A 13,341-nucleotide genomic window follows, 5' to 3' on the forward strand; every position below is an offset into this window, starting at 1 on the left:
TACAATAAGGGGCTACTGAAGTGTTGTTTTATTGTGAACGCAGTACAATAAGGGGCTACTGAAGTGTTGTTTTATTGTGAACGCAGTACAATAAGGGGTTACTGAAGTGTTGTTTTATTGTGAATGCAGGACATAAAGGGGCTACTGAAGTGTTGTTTTATTACATTTACATTTACATTAAGGGGCTACTGAAGTGTTGTTTTATTGTGAATGCAGGACAAAAAGGGGCTACTGAAGTGTTGTTTTATTGTGAACGCAGGACAATAAGGGGCTACTGAAGTGTTGTTTTATTGTAAACGCAGGACAATAAGGAGCTACTGTGTTGTTTTAGGACAATAAGGAGCTACTGACGTGTTGTTTTATTGTGAACGCAGTACAATAAGGGGCTACTGAAGTGTTGTTTTATTGTGAACGCAGGACTAAAAAGGGGCTACTGAAGTGTTGTTTTATTGTGAACGCAGGACAATAAAGGGGCTACTGAAGTGTTGTTTTATTGTGAACGCAGGACAATAAAGGGGCTACTGAAGTGTTGTTTTATTGTGAACGCAGGACAATAAGGGGCTACTGAAGTGTTGTTTTATTGTGAACGCAGTACAATAAGGGGCTACTGAAGTGTTGTTTTATTGTGAACGCAGGACAATAAGGGGCTACTGAAGTGTTGTTTTATTGTGAACGCAGGACAATAAGGGGCTACTGAAGTGTTGTTTTATTGTGAATGCAGTACAATAAGGGGCTACTGAAGTGTTGTTTTATTGTGAATGCAGTACAATAAGGGGCTACTGAAGTGTTGTTTTATTGTGAATGCAGTACAATAAGGGGCTACTGAAGTGTTGTTTTATTGTGAATGCAGGACAATAAGGGGCTACTGAAGTGTTGTTTTATTGTGAATGCAGTACAATAAGGGGCTACTGAAGTGTTGTTTTATTGTGAATGCAGGACAATAAGGGGCTACTGAAGTGTTGTTTTATTGTGAATGCAGTACAATAAGGGGCTACTGAAGTGTTGTTTTATTGTGAACGCAGGACAATAAGGGGCTACTGAAGTGTTGTTTTATTGTGAACGCAGGACAATAAGGGGCTACTGAAGTGTTGTTTTATTGTGAACGCAGTACAATAAGGGGCTACTGAAGTGTTGTTTTATTGTGAACGCAGGACAATAAGGGGCTACTGAAGTGTTGTTTTATTGTGAACGCAGTACAATAAGGGGTTACTGAAGTGTTGTTTTATTGTGAATGCAGGACATAAAGGGGCTACTGAAGTGTTGTTTTATTACATTTACATTTACATTAAGGGGCTACTGAAGTGTTGTTTTATTGTGAATGCAGGACAAAAGGGGCTACTGAAGTGTTGTTTTATTGTGAACGCAGTACAATAAGGGGCTACTGAAGTGTTGTTTTTGTGAATGTGAACGCAGTACAATAAGGGGCTACTGAAGTGTTGTTTTATTGTGAACGCAGGACAATAAATGGGGCTACTGAAGTGTTGTTTTATTGTGAATGCAGGACAATAAGGGGCTACTGAAGTGTTGTTTTATTGTGAATGCAGGACAATAAGGGGCTACTGAAGTGTTGTTTTATTGTGAATGCAGTACAATAAGGGGCTACTGAAGTGTTGTTTTATTGTGAATGCAGGACAATAAGGGGCTACTGAAGTGTTGTTTTATTGTGAATGCAGTACAATAAGGGGCTACTGAAGTGTTGTTTTATTGTGAACGCAGGACAATAAGGGGCTACTGAAGTGTTGTTTTATTGTGAACTACAACAATAAGGGGCTACTGAAGTGTTGTTTTATTGTGAACGCAGTACAATAAGGGGCTACTGAAGTGTTGTTTTATTGTGAACGCAGTACAATAAGGGGCTACTGAAGTGTTGTTTTATTGTGAACGCAGTACAATAAGGGGTTACTGAAGTGTTGTTTTATTGTGAATGCAGGACATAAAGGGGCTACTGAAGTGTTGTTTTATTACATTTACATTTACATTAAGGGGCTACTGAAGTGTTGTTTTATTGTGAATGCAGGACAAAAAGGGGCTACTGAAGTGTTGTTTTATTGTGAACGCAGGACAATAAGGGGCTACTGAAGTGTTGTTTTATTGTGAACGCAGGACAATAAGGGGCTACTGAAATGTTGTTTTATTGTGAACGCAGTACAATAAGGGGCTACTGGGGATAAGTGTTGTTTTATTGTGAACGCAGGGGGGCTACTGAAGTGTTGTTTTATTGTGAACGCAGTACAATAAATAAGGGGCTACTGAAGTGTTGTTTTATTGTGAACGCAGGACAATAAGGGGCTACTGAAGTGTTGTTTTATTGTGAACGCAGTACAATAAGGGGCTACTGAAGTGTTGTTTTATTGTGAACGCAGGACAATAAGGGGCTACTGAAGTGTTGTTTTATTGTGACAATAAGGGGCTACTGAAGGACAATAAGGGGCTACTGAAGTGTTGTTTTTTTATTGTGAATGCAGTACAATAAGGGGCTACTGAAGTGTTGTTTTATTGTGAATGCAGTACAATAAGGGGCTACTGAAGTGTTGTTTTATTGTGAATGCAGGACAATAAGGGGCTACTGAAGTGTTGTTTTATTGTGAATGCAGGACAATAAGGGGCTACTGAAGTGTTGTTTTATTGTGAATGCAATACAATAAGGGGCTACTGATGTGTTGTTTATTGTGAACGCAGGACAATAAGGGGCTACTGAAGTGTTGTTTTATTGTGAACGCAGGACAATAAGGGGCTACTGAAGTGTTGTTTTATTGTGAACGCAGTACAATAAGGGGCTACTGAAGTGTTGTTTTATTGTGAACGCAGTACAATAAGGGGCTACTGAAGTGTTGTTTTATTGTGAACGCAGTACAATAAGGGGTTACTGAAGTGTTGTTTTATTGTGAATGCAGGACATAAAGGGGCTACTGAAGTGTTGTTTTATTACATTTACATTTACATTAAGGGGCTACTGAAGTGTTGTTTTATTGTGAATGCAGGACAAAAAGGGGCTACTGAAGTGTTGTTTTATTGTGAACGCAGGACAATAAGGGGCTACTGAAGTGTTGTTTTATTGTGAACGCAGGACAATAAGGAGCTACTGACGTGTTGTTTTATTGTGAACGCAGTACAATAAGGGGCTACTGAAGTGTTGTTTTATTGTGAACGCAGGATAAAAAGGGGCTACTGAAGTGTTGTTTTATTGTGAACGCAGGACAATAAGGGGCTACTGAAGTGTTGTTTTATTGTGAACGCAGGACATAAAGGGGCTACTGAAGTGTTGTTTTATTGTGAACGCAGTACAATAAGGGGCTACTGAAGTGTTGTTTTATTGTGAACGCAGTACAATAAGGGGCTACTGAAGTGTTGTTTTATTGTGAACGCAGGACAATAAGGGGCTACTGAAGTGTTGTTTTATTGTGAATGCAGTACAATAAGGGGCTACTGAAGTGTTGTTTTATTGTGAATGCAGGACAATAAGGGGCTACTGAAGTGTTGTTTTATTGTGAATGCAGTACAATAAGGGGCTACTGAAGTGTTGTTTTATTGTGAATGCAGTACAATAAGGGGCTACTGAAGTGTTGTTTTATTGTGAATGCAGGACAATAAGGGGCTACTGAAGTGTTGTTTTATTGTGAATGCAGTACAATAAGGGGCTACTGAAGTGTTGTTTTATTGTGAACGCAGGACAATAAGGGGCTACTGAAGTGTTGTTTTATTGTGAACGCAGGACAATAAGGGGCTACTGAAGTGTTGTTTTATTGTGAACGCAGTACAATAAGGGGCTACTGAAGTGTTGTTTTATTGTGAACTACAGTACAATAAGGGGCTACTGAAGTGTTGTTTTATTGTGAACGCAGTACAATAAGGGTTTTACTGTGAATGCAGTACAATAAGGGGCTACTGAAGTGTTGTTTTATTGTGAATGCAGGACATAAAGGGGCTACTGAAGTGTTGTTTTATTACATTTACATTTACATTAAGGGGCTACTGAAGTGTTGTTTTATTGTGAATGCAGGACAAAAAGGGGCTACTGAAGTGTTTTTTTATTGTGAACGCAGGACAATAAGGGGCTACTGAAGTGTTGTTTTATTGTGAACGCAGGACAAATGCAGGACAATAAGGACTGCTTGTTTTATTGTGAACGCAGGACAATAAGGTTGTGTTGTTTTATTGTGAACGCAGTACAATAAGGGGCTACTGAAGTGTTGTTTTATTGTGAACGCAGGATAAAAAGGGGCTACTGAAGTGTTGTTTTATTGTGAACGCAGGACATAAAGGGGCTACTGAAGTGTTGTTTTATTGTGAACGCAGGACAATAAGGGGCTACTGAAGTGTTGTTTTATTGTGAACGCAGGACAATAAGGGGCTACTGAAATGTTGTTTTATTGTGAACGCAGTACAATAAGGGGCTACTGAAGTGTTGTTTTATTGTGAACGCAGTACAATAAGGGGCTACTGAAGTGTTGTTTTATTGTGAACGCAGTACAATAAGGGGCTTACTGAAGTGTTGTTTTATTGTGAATGCAGGACATAAAGGGGCTACTAAGAAGTGTTGTTTTATTACATTTACATTTACATTAAGGGGCTACTGAAGTGTTGTTTTATTGTGAATGCAGGACAAAAGGGGCTACTGAAGTGTTGTTTTATTGTGAACGCAGGACAATAAGGGGCTACTGAAGTGTTGTTTTATTGTGAACGCAGGACAATAAGGGGCTACTGAAGTGTTGTTTTATTGTGAACGCAGTACAATAAGGGGCTACTGAAGTGTTGTTTTATTGTGAACGCAGGACAAAAAGGGGCTACTGAAGTGTTGTTTTATTGTGAACGCAGGACAATAAGGGGCTACTGAAGTGTTGTTTTATTGTTGTTGAAGTGTTGTTTTATTGTGAACGCAGTACAATACTGGGGCTTTATTGTGAACGCAGTACAATAAGGGGCTACTGAAGTGTTGTTTTATTGTGAACGCAGTACAATAAGGGGCTACTGAAGGTTGTTTTATTGTGAACTACTGAAGTGTTGTTTTATTGTGAACGCAGGACAATAAGGGGCTACTGAAGTGTTGTTTTATTGTGAACGCAGGACAATAAGGGGCTACTGAAGTGTTGTTTTATTGTGAATGCAGTACAATAAGGGGCTACTGAAGTGTTGTTTTATTGTGAATGCAGGACAATAAGGGGCTACTGAAGTGTTGTTTTATTGTGAATGCAGGACAATAAGGGGCTACTGAAGTGTTGTTTTATTGTGAATGCAGTACAATAAGGGGCTACTGAAGTGTTGTTTTATTGTGAATACTGGGCTACAATAAGGGGCTACTGAAGTGTTGTTTTATTGTGAATGCAGTACAATAAGGGGCTACTGAAGTGTTGTTTTATTGTGAATGCAGGACAATAAGGGGCTACTGAAGTGTTGTTTTATTGTGAATGCAGTACAATAAGGGGCTACTGAAGTGTTGTTTTATTGTGAACGCAGGACAATAAGGGGCTACTGAAGTGTTGTTTTATTGTGAACGCAGGACAATAAGGGGCTACTGAAGTGTTGTTTTATTGTGAACGCAGTACAATAAGGGGCTACTGAAGTGTTGTTTTATTGTGAACGCAGGACAATAAGGGGCTACTGAAGTGTTGTTTTATTGTGAACGCAGTACAATAAGGGGCTACTGAAGTGTTGTTTTATTGTGAATGCAGTACAATAAGGGGCTACTGAAGTGTTGTTTTATTGTGAATGCAGGACAATAAGGGGCTACTGAAGTGTTGTTTTATTGTGAATGCAATACAATAAGGGGCTACTGATGTGTTGTTTATTGTGAACGCAGGACAATAAGGGGCTACTGAAGTGTTGTTTTATTGTGAACGCAGGACAATAAGGGGCTACTGAAGTGTTGTTTTATTGTGAACGCAGTACAATAAGGGGCTACTGAAGTGTTGTTTTATTGTGAACGCAGGACAATAAGGGGCTAATGACGTGTTGTTTTATTGTGAACGCAGTACAATAAGGGGCTACTAAAATGTTGTTTTATTGTGAACGCAGTAGAATAAGGGGCTACTGAAGTGTTGTTTTATTGTGAACGCAGGATAAAAAGGGGCTACTGAAGTCCACTGGATGTCATAAGGTGAATGCACTGAATTTGTTTTATTGTGAAGGGGTGTTGTTTTATTGTGAAGAGCTAAATGACTTTTATTGTGAATGAAATTAAGTGTTGTTTTATTGTGAACGCAGGACAATAAGGGGCTACTTAAGTGTTGTTTTATTGTGAATGCAGTACAATAAGGGGCTACTGACGTGTTGTTTTATTGTGAATGCAGTACAATAAGGGGCTACTGAAGTGTTGTTTTATTGTGAATGAGGTACAATAAGGGGCTACTGAATTGTGAACGCAGTGGGGCTACTGAAGTGTTGTTTTATTGTGAACGCAGTACAATAAGGGGCTACTGACGTGTTGTTTTATTGTGAACGCAGTACAATAAAGGGCTACTGAAGTGTTGTTTTATTGTGAACGCAGTACAATAAGGGGCTACTGAAGTGTTGTTTTATTGTGAACGCAGTACAATAAGGGGCTACTGAAGTGTTGTTTTATTGTGAACGCAGTACAATAAGGGGCTACTGAAGTGTTGTTTTATTGTGAATGCAGTACAATAAGGGGCTACTGAAGTGTTGTTTTATTGTGAATGCAGTACAATAAGGGGCTACTGACGTGTTGTTTTATTGTGAATGGGGCTACTGAAGTGTTGTTTTATTGTGAACAAGGACAATAAGGGGCTACTGAAGTGTTGTTTTATTGTGAACGCAGTACAATAAGGGGCTACTGAAGTGTTGTTTTATTGTGAATGCAGTACAATAAGGAGCTACTGAAGTGTTGTTTTATTGTGAATGCAGTACAATAAGGGGCTACTGACGTGTTGTTTTATTGTGAATGCAGTACAATAAGGGGCTACTGAAGTGTTGTTTTATTGTGAACGCAGGACAATAAGGGGCTACTGAAGTGTTGTTTTATTGTGAATGCAGTACAATAAGGGGCTACTGAAGTGTTGTTTTATTGTGAACGCAGTACAACAAGGAGCTACTGAAGTGTTGTTTTATTGTGAACGCAGTACCATAAGGGGTTACTGAAGTGTTGTTTTATTGTGAATGCAGGACATAAAGGGGCTACTGAAGTGTTGTTTTATTGTGAACGCAGGACAATAAGGGGCTACTGAAGTGTTGTTTTATTGTGAACGCAGTACAATAAGGGGCTACTGACGTGTTGTTTTATTGTGAACGCAGTACAATAAGGGGCTACTGAAGTGTTGTTTTATTGTGAACGCAGGACAATAAGGGGCTACTGAAGTGTTGTTTTATTGTGAACGCAGGACAATAAGGGGCTACTGAAGTGTTGTTTTATTGTGAACGCAGGACAATAAGGGGCTACAGAAGTGTTGTTTTATTGTGAATGCAGGACAATAAGGAGCTACTGAAGTGTTGTTTTATTGTGAACGCAGGACAACAAGGGGCTACTGAAGTGTTGTTTTATTGTGAACGCAGTACAATAAGGGGCTACAGAAGTGTTGTTTTGTTGTGAACGCAGTACAATAAGGGGCTACTGAAGTGTTGTTTTATTGTGAATGCAGGACTACTGAAGTGTTGTTTTATTGTGAACGGGGCTACTGAAGTGTTGTTTTATTGTGAACGCAGTACAATAAGGGGCTACTGAAGTGTTGTTTTATTGTGAACGCAGGACAATAAGGGGCTACTGAAGTGTTGTTTTATTGTGAACGCAGTACAATAAGCGGCTCCTGAAGTGTTGTTTTATTGTGAACGCAGGACAACAAGGGGCTACAAAAATGTTGTTTTATTGTGAATGGAGTACAATAGGGGGCTACTGAAGTGTTGTTTTACTGTGAATGCAGTACAACAAGGGGCTACTGAAGTGTTGTTTTATTGTGAATGCAGGACATAAAGGGGCTACTGAAGTGTTGTTTTATTGTGAATGCAGGACAATAAGGGGCTACTGAAGTGTTGTTTTATTGTGAACGCAGGACAATAAGGGGCTACTGAAGTGTTGTTTTATTGTGAACGCAGGACAATAAGGGGCTACTGAAGTGTTGTTTTATTGTGAACGCAGGACAATAAGGGGCTACTGAAGTGTTGTTTTATTGTGAACGCAGGACAATAAGGGGCTACTGAAGTGTTGTTTTATTGTGAACGCAGTACAATAAGGAGCTACTGAAGTGTTGTTTTATTGTGAACGCAGTACAATAAGGGGCTACTGAAGTGTTGTTTTATTGTGAATGCAGTACAATAAGAAGCTACTGAAGTGTTGTTTTATTGTGAATGCAGTACAATAAGGGGCTACTGAAGTGTTGTTTTATTGTGAATGCAGTACAATAAGGAGCTACTGAAGTGTTGTTTTATTGTGAATGCAGTACAATAAGGGGCTACTGACGTGTTGTTTTATTGTGAATGCAGTACAATAAGGGGCTACTGAAGTGTGGTTTTATTGTGAACGCAGTACAATAAGGGGCTACTGAAGTGTTGTTTTATTGTGAATGCAGTACAATAAGGGGCTACTGAAGTGTTGTTTTATTGTGAATGCAGTACAATAAAGGGGCTACTGAAGTGTTGTTTTATTGTGAACGCAGTACAACAAGGAGCTACTGAAGTGTTGTTTTATTGTGAACGCAGTACCATAAGGGGTTACTGAAGTGTTGTTTTATTGTGAATGCAGGACATAAAGGGGCTACTGAAGTGTTGTTTTATTGTGAACGCAGGACAATAAGGGGCTACTGACGTGTTGTTTTATTGTGAACGCAGTACAATAAGGGGCTACTGACGTGTTGTTTTATTGTGAACGCAGTACAATAAGGGGCTACTGAAGTGTTGTTTTATTGTGAACGCAGGACAATAAGGGGCTACTGAAGTGTTTTTTTATTGTGAACGCAGTACAATAAGGGGCTACTGACGTGTTGTTTTATTGTCAACGCAGTACAATAAGGTGCTACTGAAGCGTTGTTTTATTGTGAATGCAGTACAATAAGGAGCTACTGAAGTGTTGTTTTATTGTGAATGCAGTACAATAAGGGGCTACTGACGTGTTGTTTTATTGTGAATGCAGGACAATAAGGAGCTACTGAAGTGTTGTTTTATTGTGAACACAGTACATTAAGGGGCTACTGAAGTGTTGTTTTATTGTGAACGCAGGACAATAAGGGGCTACTGAAGTGTTGTTTTATTGTGAACGCAGGACAATAAGGGGCTACTGAAGTGTTGTTTTATTGTGAACGCAGTACAATAAGGGGCTACAGAAGTGTTGTTTTGTTGTGAACGCAGTACAATAAGGGGCTACTGAAGTGTTGTTTTATTGTGAATGCAGGACAATAAGGGGCTACTGACGTGTTGTTTTATTGTGAACGCAGTACAATAAGGGGCTACTGAAGTGTTGTTTTATTGTGAACGCAGGACAATAAGGGGCTACTGAAGTGTTGTTTTATTGTGAACGCAGTACAATAAGCGGCTCCTGAAGTGTTGTTTTATTGTGAACGCAGGACAACAAGGGGCTACAAAAATGTTGTTTTATTGTGAATGGAGTACAATAGGGGGCTACTGAAGTGTTGTTTTACTGTGAATGCAGTACAACAAGGGGCTACTGAAGTGTTGTTTTATTGTGAATGCAGGACATAAAGGGGCTACTGAAGTGTTGTTTTATTGTGAATGCAGGACAATAAGGGGCTACTGAAGTGTTGTTTTATTGTGAACACAGTACAATAAGGGGCTACTGACGTGTTGTTTTATTGTGAACACAGTACAATAAGGGGCTACTGACCTGTTGTTTTATTGTGAACGCAGTACAATAAGGGTCTACTGAAGTGTTGTTTTATTGTGAATGCGGGGCTACTGAAGTGTTGTTTTATTGTGAACGCAGTACAATAAGGGGCTACTGACCTGTTGTTTTATTATGAATGCGGGGCTACTGAAGTGTTGTTTTATTGTGAACGCAGTACAATAAGGGGCTACTGACGTGTTGTTTTATTGTGAATGCAGGACAATAAGATGCTACTGACGTGTTGTTTTATTGTGAATGCAGGACAATAAGATGCTACTGAAGTGTTGTTTTATTGTGAATGCAGTACAATAAGATGCTACTGAAGTGTTATTTTATTGTGAATGCAGTACAATAAGGGGCTACTGAAGTGTTGTTTTATTGTGAACGCAGGACAATAAGGGGCTACTGAAGTGTTGTTTTATTGTGAATGCAGTACAATAAGGAGCTACTGACGTGTTGTTTTATTGTGTATGCAGTACAATAAGGGGCTACTGAAGTGTTGTTTTATTGTGAATGCAGTACAATAAGGGGCTACTGAAGTGTTGTTTTATTGTGAACGCAGGACAATAAGGAGCTACTGACGTGTTGTTTTATTGTGAATGCAGTACAATAAGGGGCTACTGAAGTGTTGTTTTATTGTGAATGCAGTACAATAAGATGCTACTGACGTGTTGTTTTATTGTGAACGCAGGACAATAACGGGCTACTAAAGTGTTGGGAGTCCAGTCCAGTAAGTAGCTCCTCCACGAGGGAATAAATAAAGCATGATGCTCTCTGTGATCCTGCTGGGTGACAGATGTCATGTTAATCTGCCTGATGGAGGGATGCAGGGATGGAGGAGGGGCTGAACTCTCACCCGTTGTCATACAGTACAAAATGTATGCTATTTAGAACATATTTCTACTAATTGCATTGGCATTCTCTTGTACTTATCAATATGACATTGTGATGACCACAAACTGCTTTGCTCTGTCTTTTTCCCTCAATTGCTCTCCTCAAACTACCCTTCAAACGTAATGCTACCTTCTGCTGATACAAGAGTAAAGTAAGCTCCCTTTCATCTCCTCCATCTCTCTCCCATCCTGTCCTTTTTTCCTCTCTATCTCTCATTCCTCTCTTTCTCTCACCTTTGAAGAAGACAAACTTCCCTTCGCTGTTTTCATAGACGGCGTCGATCTTGGCAGGCAGGCCTTTCCAGAAGTAGTTGATCTGCATGGGGTAGCCAGGGACCACTGAGTTGTCCCTCACCCTCCAGAACCACTGGTCCTACACACGGTGCAGACAAAAACACATGATCTTCACATCCTTCTCTGTGGTAGCATAAACCCAAACTCTGAAACCTGCTTCGTCGCATTCCCTAAAACCAGCAGCGATCGATTCCACTGAAAGCCTTCAGTGAACACTTCCACATGTAAACATATCTTTTAACATCTCTCCATCCAAAGTCAGGGGACATGTTCAACAGTGGAAGTGTAATAATAACCATCAAATCTAGCGGTCAAACAGACATGGTTCCAATCATTTCCCCACCATTCATTTTCCCCATAGGAAATGTTAGAAGCACTTACAATAAGGGCTGCGTTTCGTGTAGGCTTACCCGGCGTGACGTTTTGATAACCTTTCGGACAAGGTGACTTTTATCAATATTAGTAGGTTTTATTTACTCTCAAATTCGAAAATGCTAGTTAGCATGGCTAACAGGTATTGTGTCAATTTAAAACTTGCACAAGACAGTTCACAGAATTTTAAATTTACATTTAACATTTAAGTCATTTAGCATTTTTTTGGAAAATAATTGAATATCTGTGTTTATCAAAGATAGAAGGTAGTGAGAGCACTGGGTGGAGTCCTTACCTTTTTAAAAATAAAAGCTAAATTAGCGCTGTATTTACATCCCTTCAAAACAAACCTTTGTGAGCGGCTTTGTTAATCATTTCAAGTAGCAGTGGACCTAATTGGTTCCAGAATAAATTATAGACCTCAGGAGGAATACCATCACAACCAGGTGATTTGTCTTTATTCATGTTATCCAATGTCCATTTGATGTCATGAAGGGAGATGTGGGCTCCCTGGAAGCTGGCTTCTTCAGTTGAAAAAAGACGAGTTCTTCTAGCTTTTTAAAATGATTCAATCTGGTTTTGTGTGGATGTACAATCAGAGGTGTACAATTATTTTATAGAAACGGGGAGTCATTAGCAAATCACCTGATTCAGATTCTATAGTTGCAATATACTCTAATCGATCATTACTACAAAGCCTGTTAGACAGTAGACGACTGGATCGATTACCACGGAAGTAAAGGTTGAGTCTAACTTGATGGATGTCAAATTCTGCTCTCTGTCGTATAGATTTAGATCTGTCTTGACTTTGAAAAGAGTAGTCGCTACCTAGTCTGATAAAAGTGTTGGTTGAAACCGCTCTAACGTCGTTAACAACTTTTCCAATTCTGATATCTTCATTAATTGTGATTCATTCAGCCCAGATGCAAATGCAGTTGCATTGTTTTTAATAAAACCTTCAATGACATCCCATAAAATCGGATGATCATCGACTTAATTTTTGTTAATCATTATCAATTAATTTAATTCAGTTTGAAATTGTTCACAGAAAGTATGATTTTGTAGTAAGGAATCATTAAAACATGTGGTTCTTTTAGGAGGTTCTGGCATTTGTATCTGGCAATAATAAGCATGGTGATCAGATATGCTCATATGCCGAATTTCTATTTTCATGATTAAAGAAAATAGAGGAGTAGATAATGGCACGAAATCAATATGGGAGAATGTTTTGTGCCTGTTTTAATAGATAGTGTACTTCTTTGCTTTAGGGTTATGAGCTAGTCAGGCATCAATAAGGTTGTAATCAGAGAGTATATGTTGGAAAGCCTTGACTGCCTCTGGATTGGATTTGGTCTCATTAGTTTTGTCCCGCATGTCCAAAATGGCATTCATGTTTGTCCCAATAACCAGTTGGAATTCACTCTAACAATATGTTGCTCAGAGAATCAAAAAACATAGGATTATATGAATTTGGAGCATACACATTAATAAAGGCAATTTTCTTTCCATTATGGATACATTTATGGAAAGTGATTCTGCCTTCTTGGTCTTTGCCTTTACCCAAGATGGTACTTTTTTATTTCTTATGTGTCGCAATGATTACCCAAGCAAAAAAAAGTATATTACAAGTATACTGAAATATACAAAATAATCAAATAATATACTTCAAATTCGAGATTCATTTTTCTAGTATATATTAAGTAGACTATAATATATTATATTAATTGTTTTTTCAGTCTTGTAGTATACTATACATATGCTATCATCAACCTTCAATACACTTATTAAGAGTACACTTTAAATGAATCATTTTTCAGTCTTTAAGTATACTATATTGGGGCGGCAGCGTAGCCTAGTTGTTAGAGTGTTGGACTAGTAACCTAAAAGGTTGCAAGATCAAATCCCCTAGCTGACAAGGTACACATCTGTCATTCTGCCCCCGAACAAGGCAGTTTATCCACTGTTCCTAGGCCGTCATTGAAAATAGGAATTTGTTCTTAA

At 38.9% G+C, this 13,341-nt stretch overlaps 1 protein-coding gene across 1 annotated transcript in view; it reads right to left on the reverse strand.

The window, feature by feature from the left end:
• Positions 1 to 13,341, reverse strand: part of LOC115102927 (matrix metalloproteinase-16-like) — a 67,727-nt gene that overhangs the window by 13,692 nt on the left and 40,694 nt on the right. The window contains exon 9 of the mRNA XM_029623378.2: positions 10,909 to 11,047. Coding sequence (XP_029479238.1) covers positions 10,909 to 11,047 — 139 coding nt within the window. The remainder of the gene's footprint in view (positions 1 to 10,908; positions 11,048 to 13,341) is intronic.

The sequence above is a fragment of the Oncorhynchus nerka genome, linkage group LG20 (genome assembly GCF_034236695.1).
Source record: "Oncorhynchus nerka isolate Pitt River linkage group LG20, Oner_Uvic_2.0, whole genome shotgun sequence".
NCBI classification, from domain to species: domain Eukaryota; kingdom Metazoa; phylum Chordata; class Actinopteri; order Salmoniformes; family Salmonidae; genus Oncorhynchus; species Oncorhynchus nerka.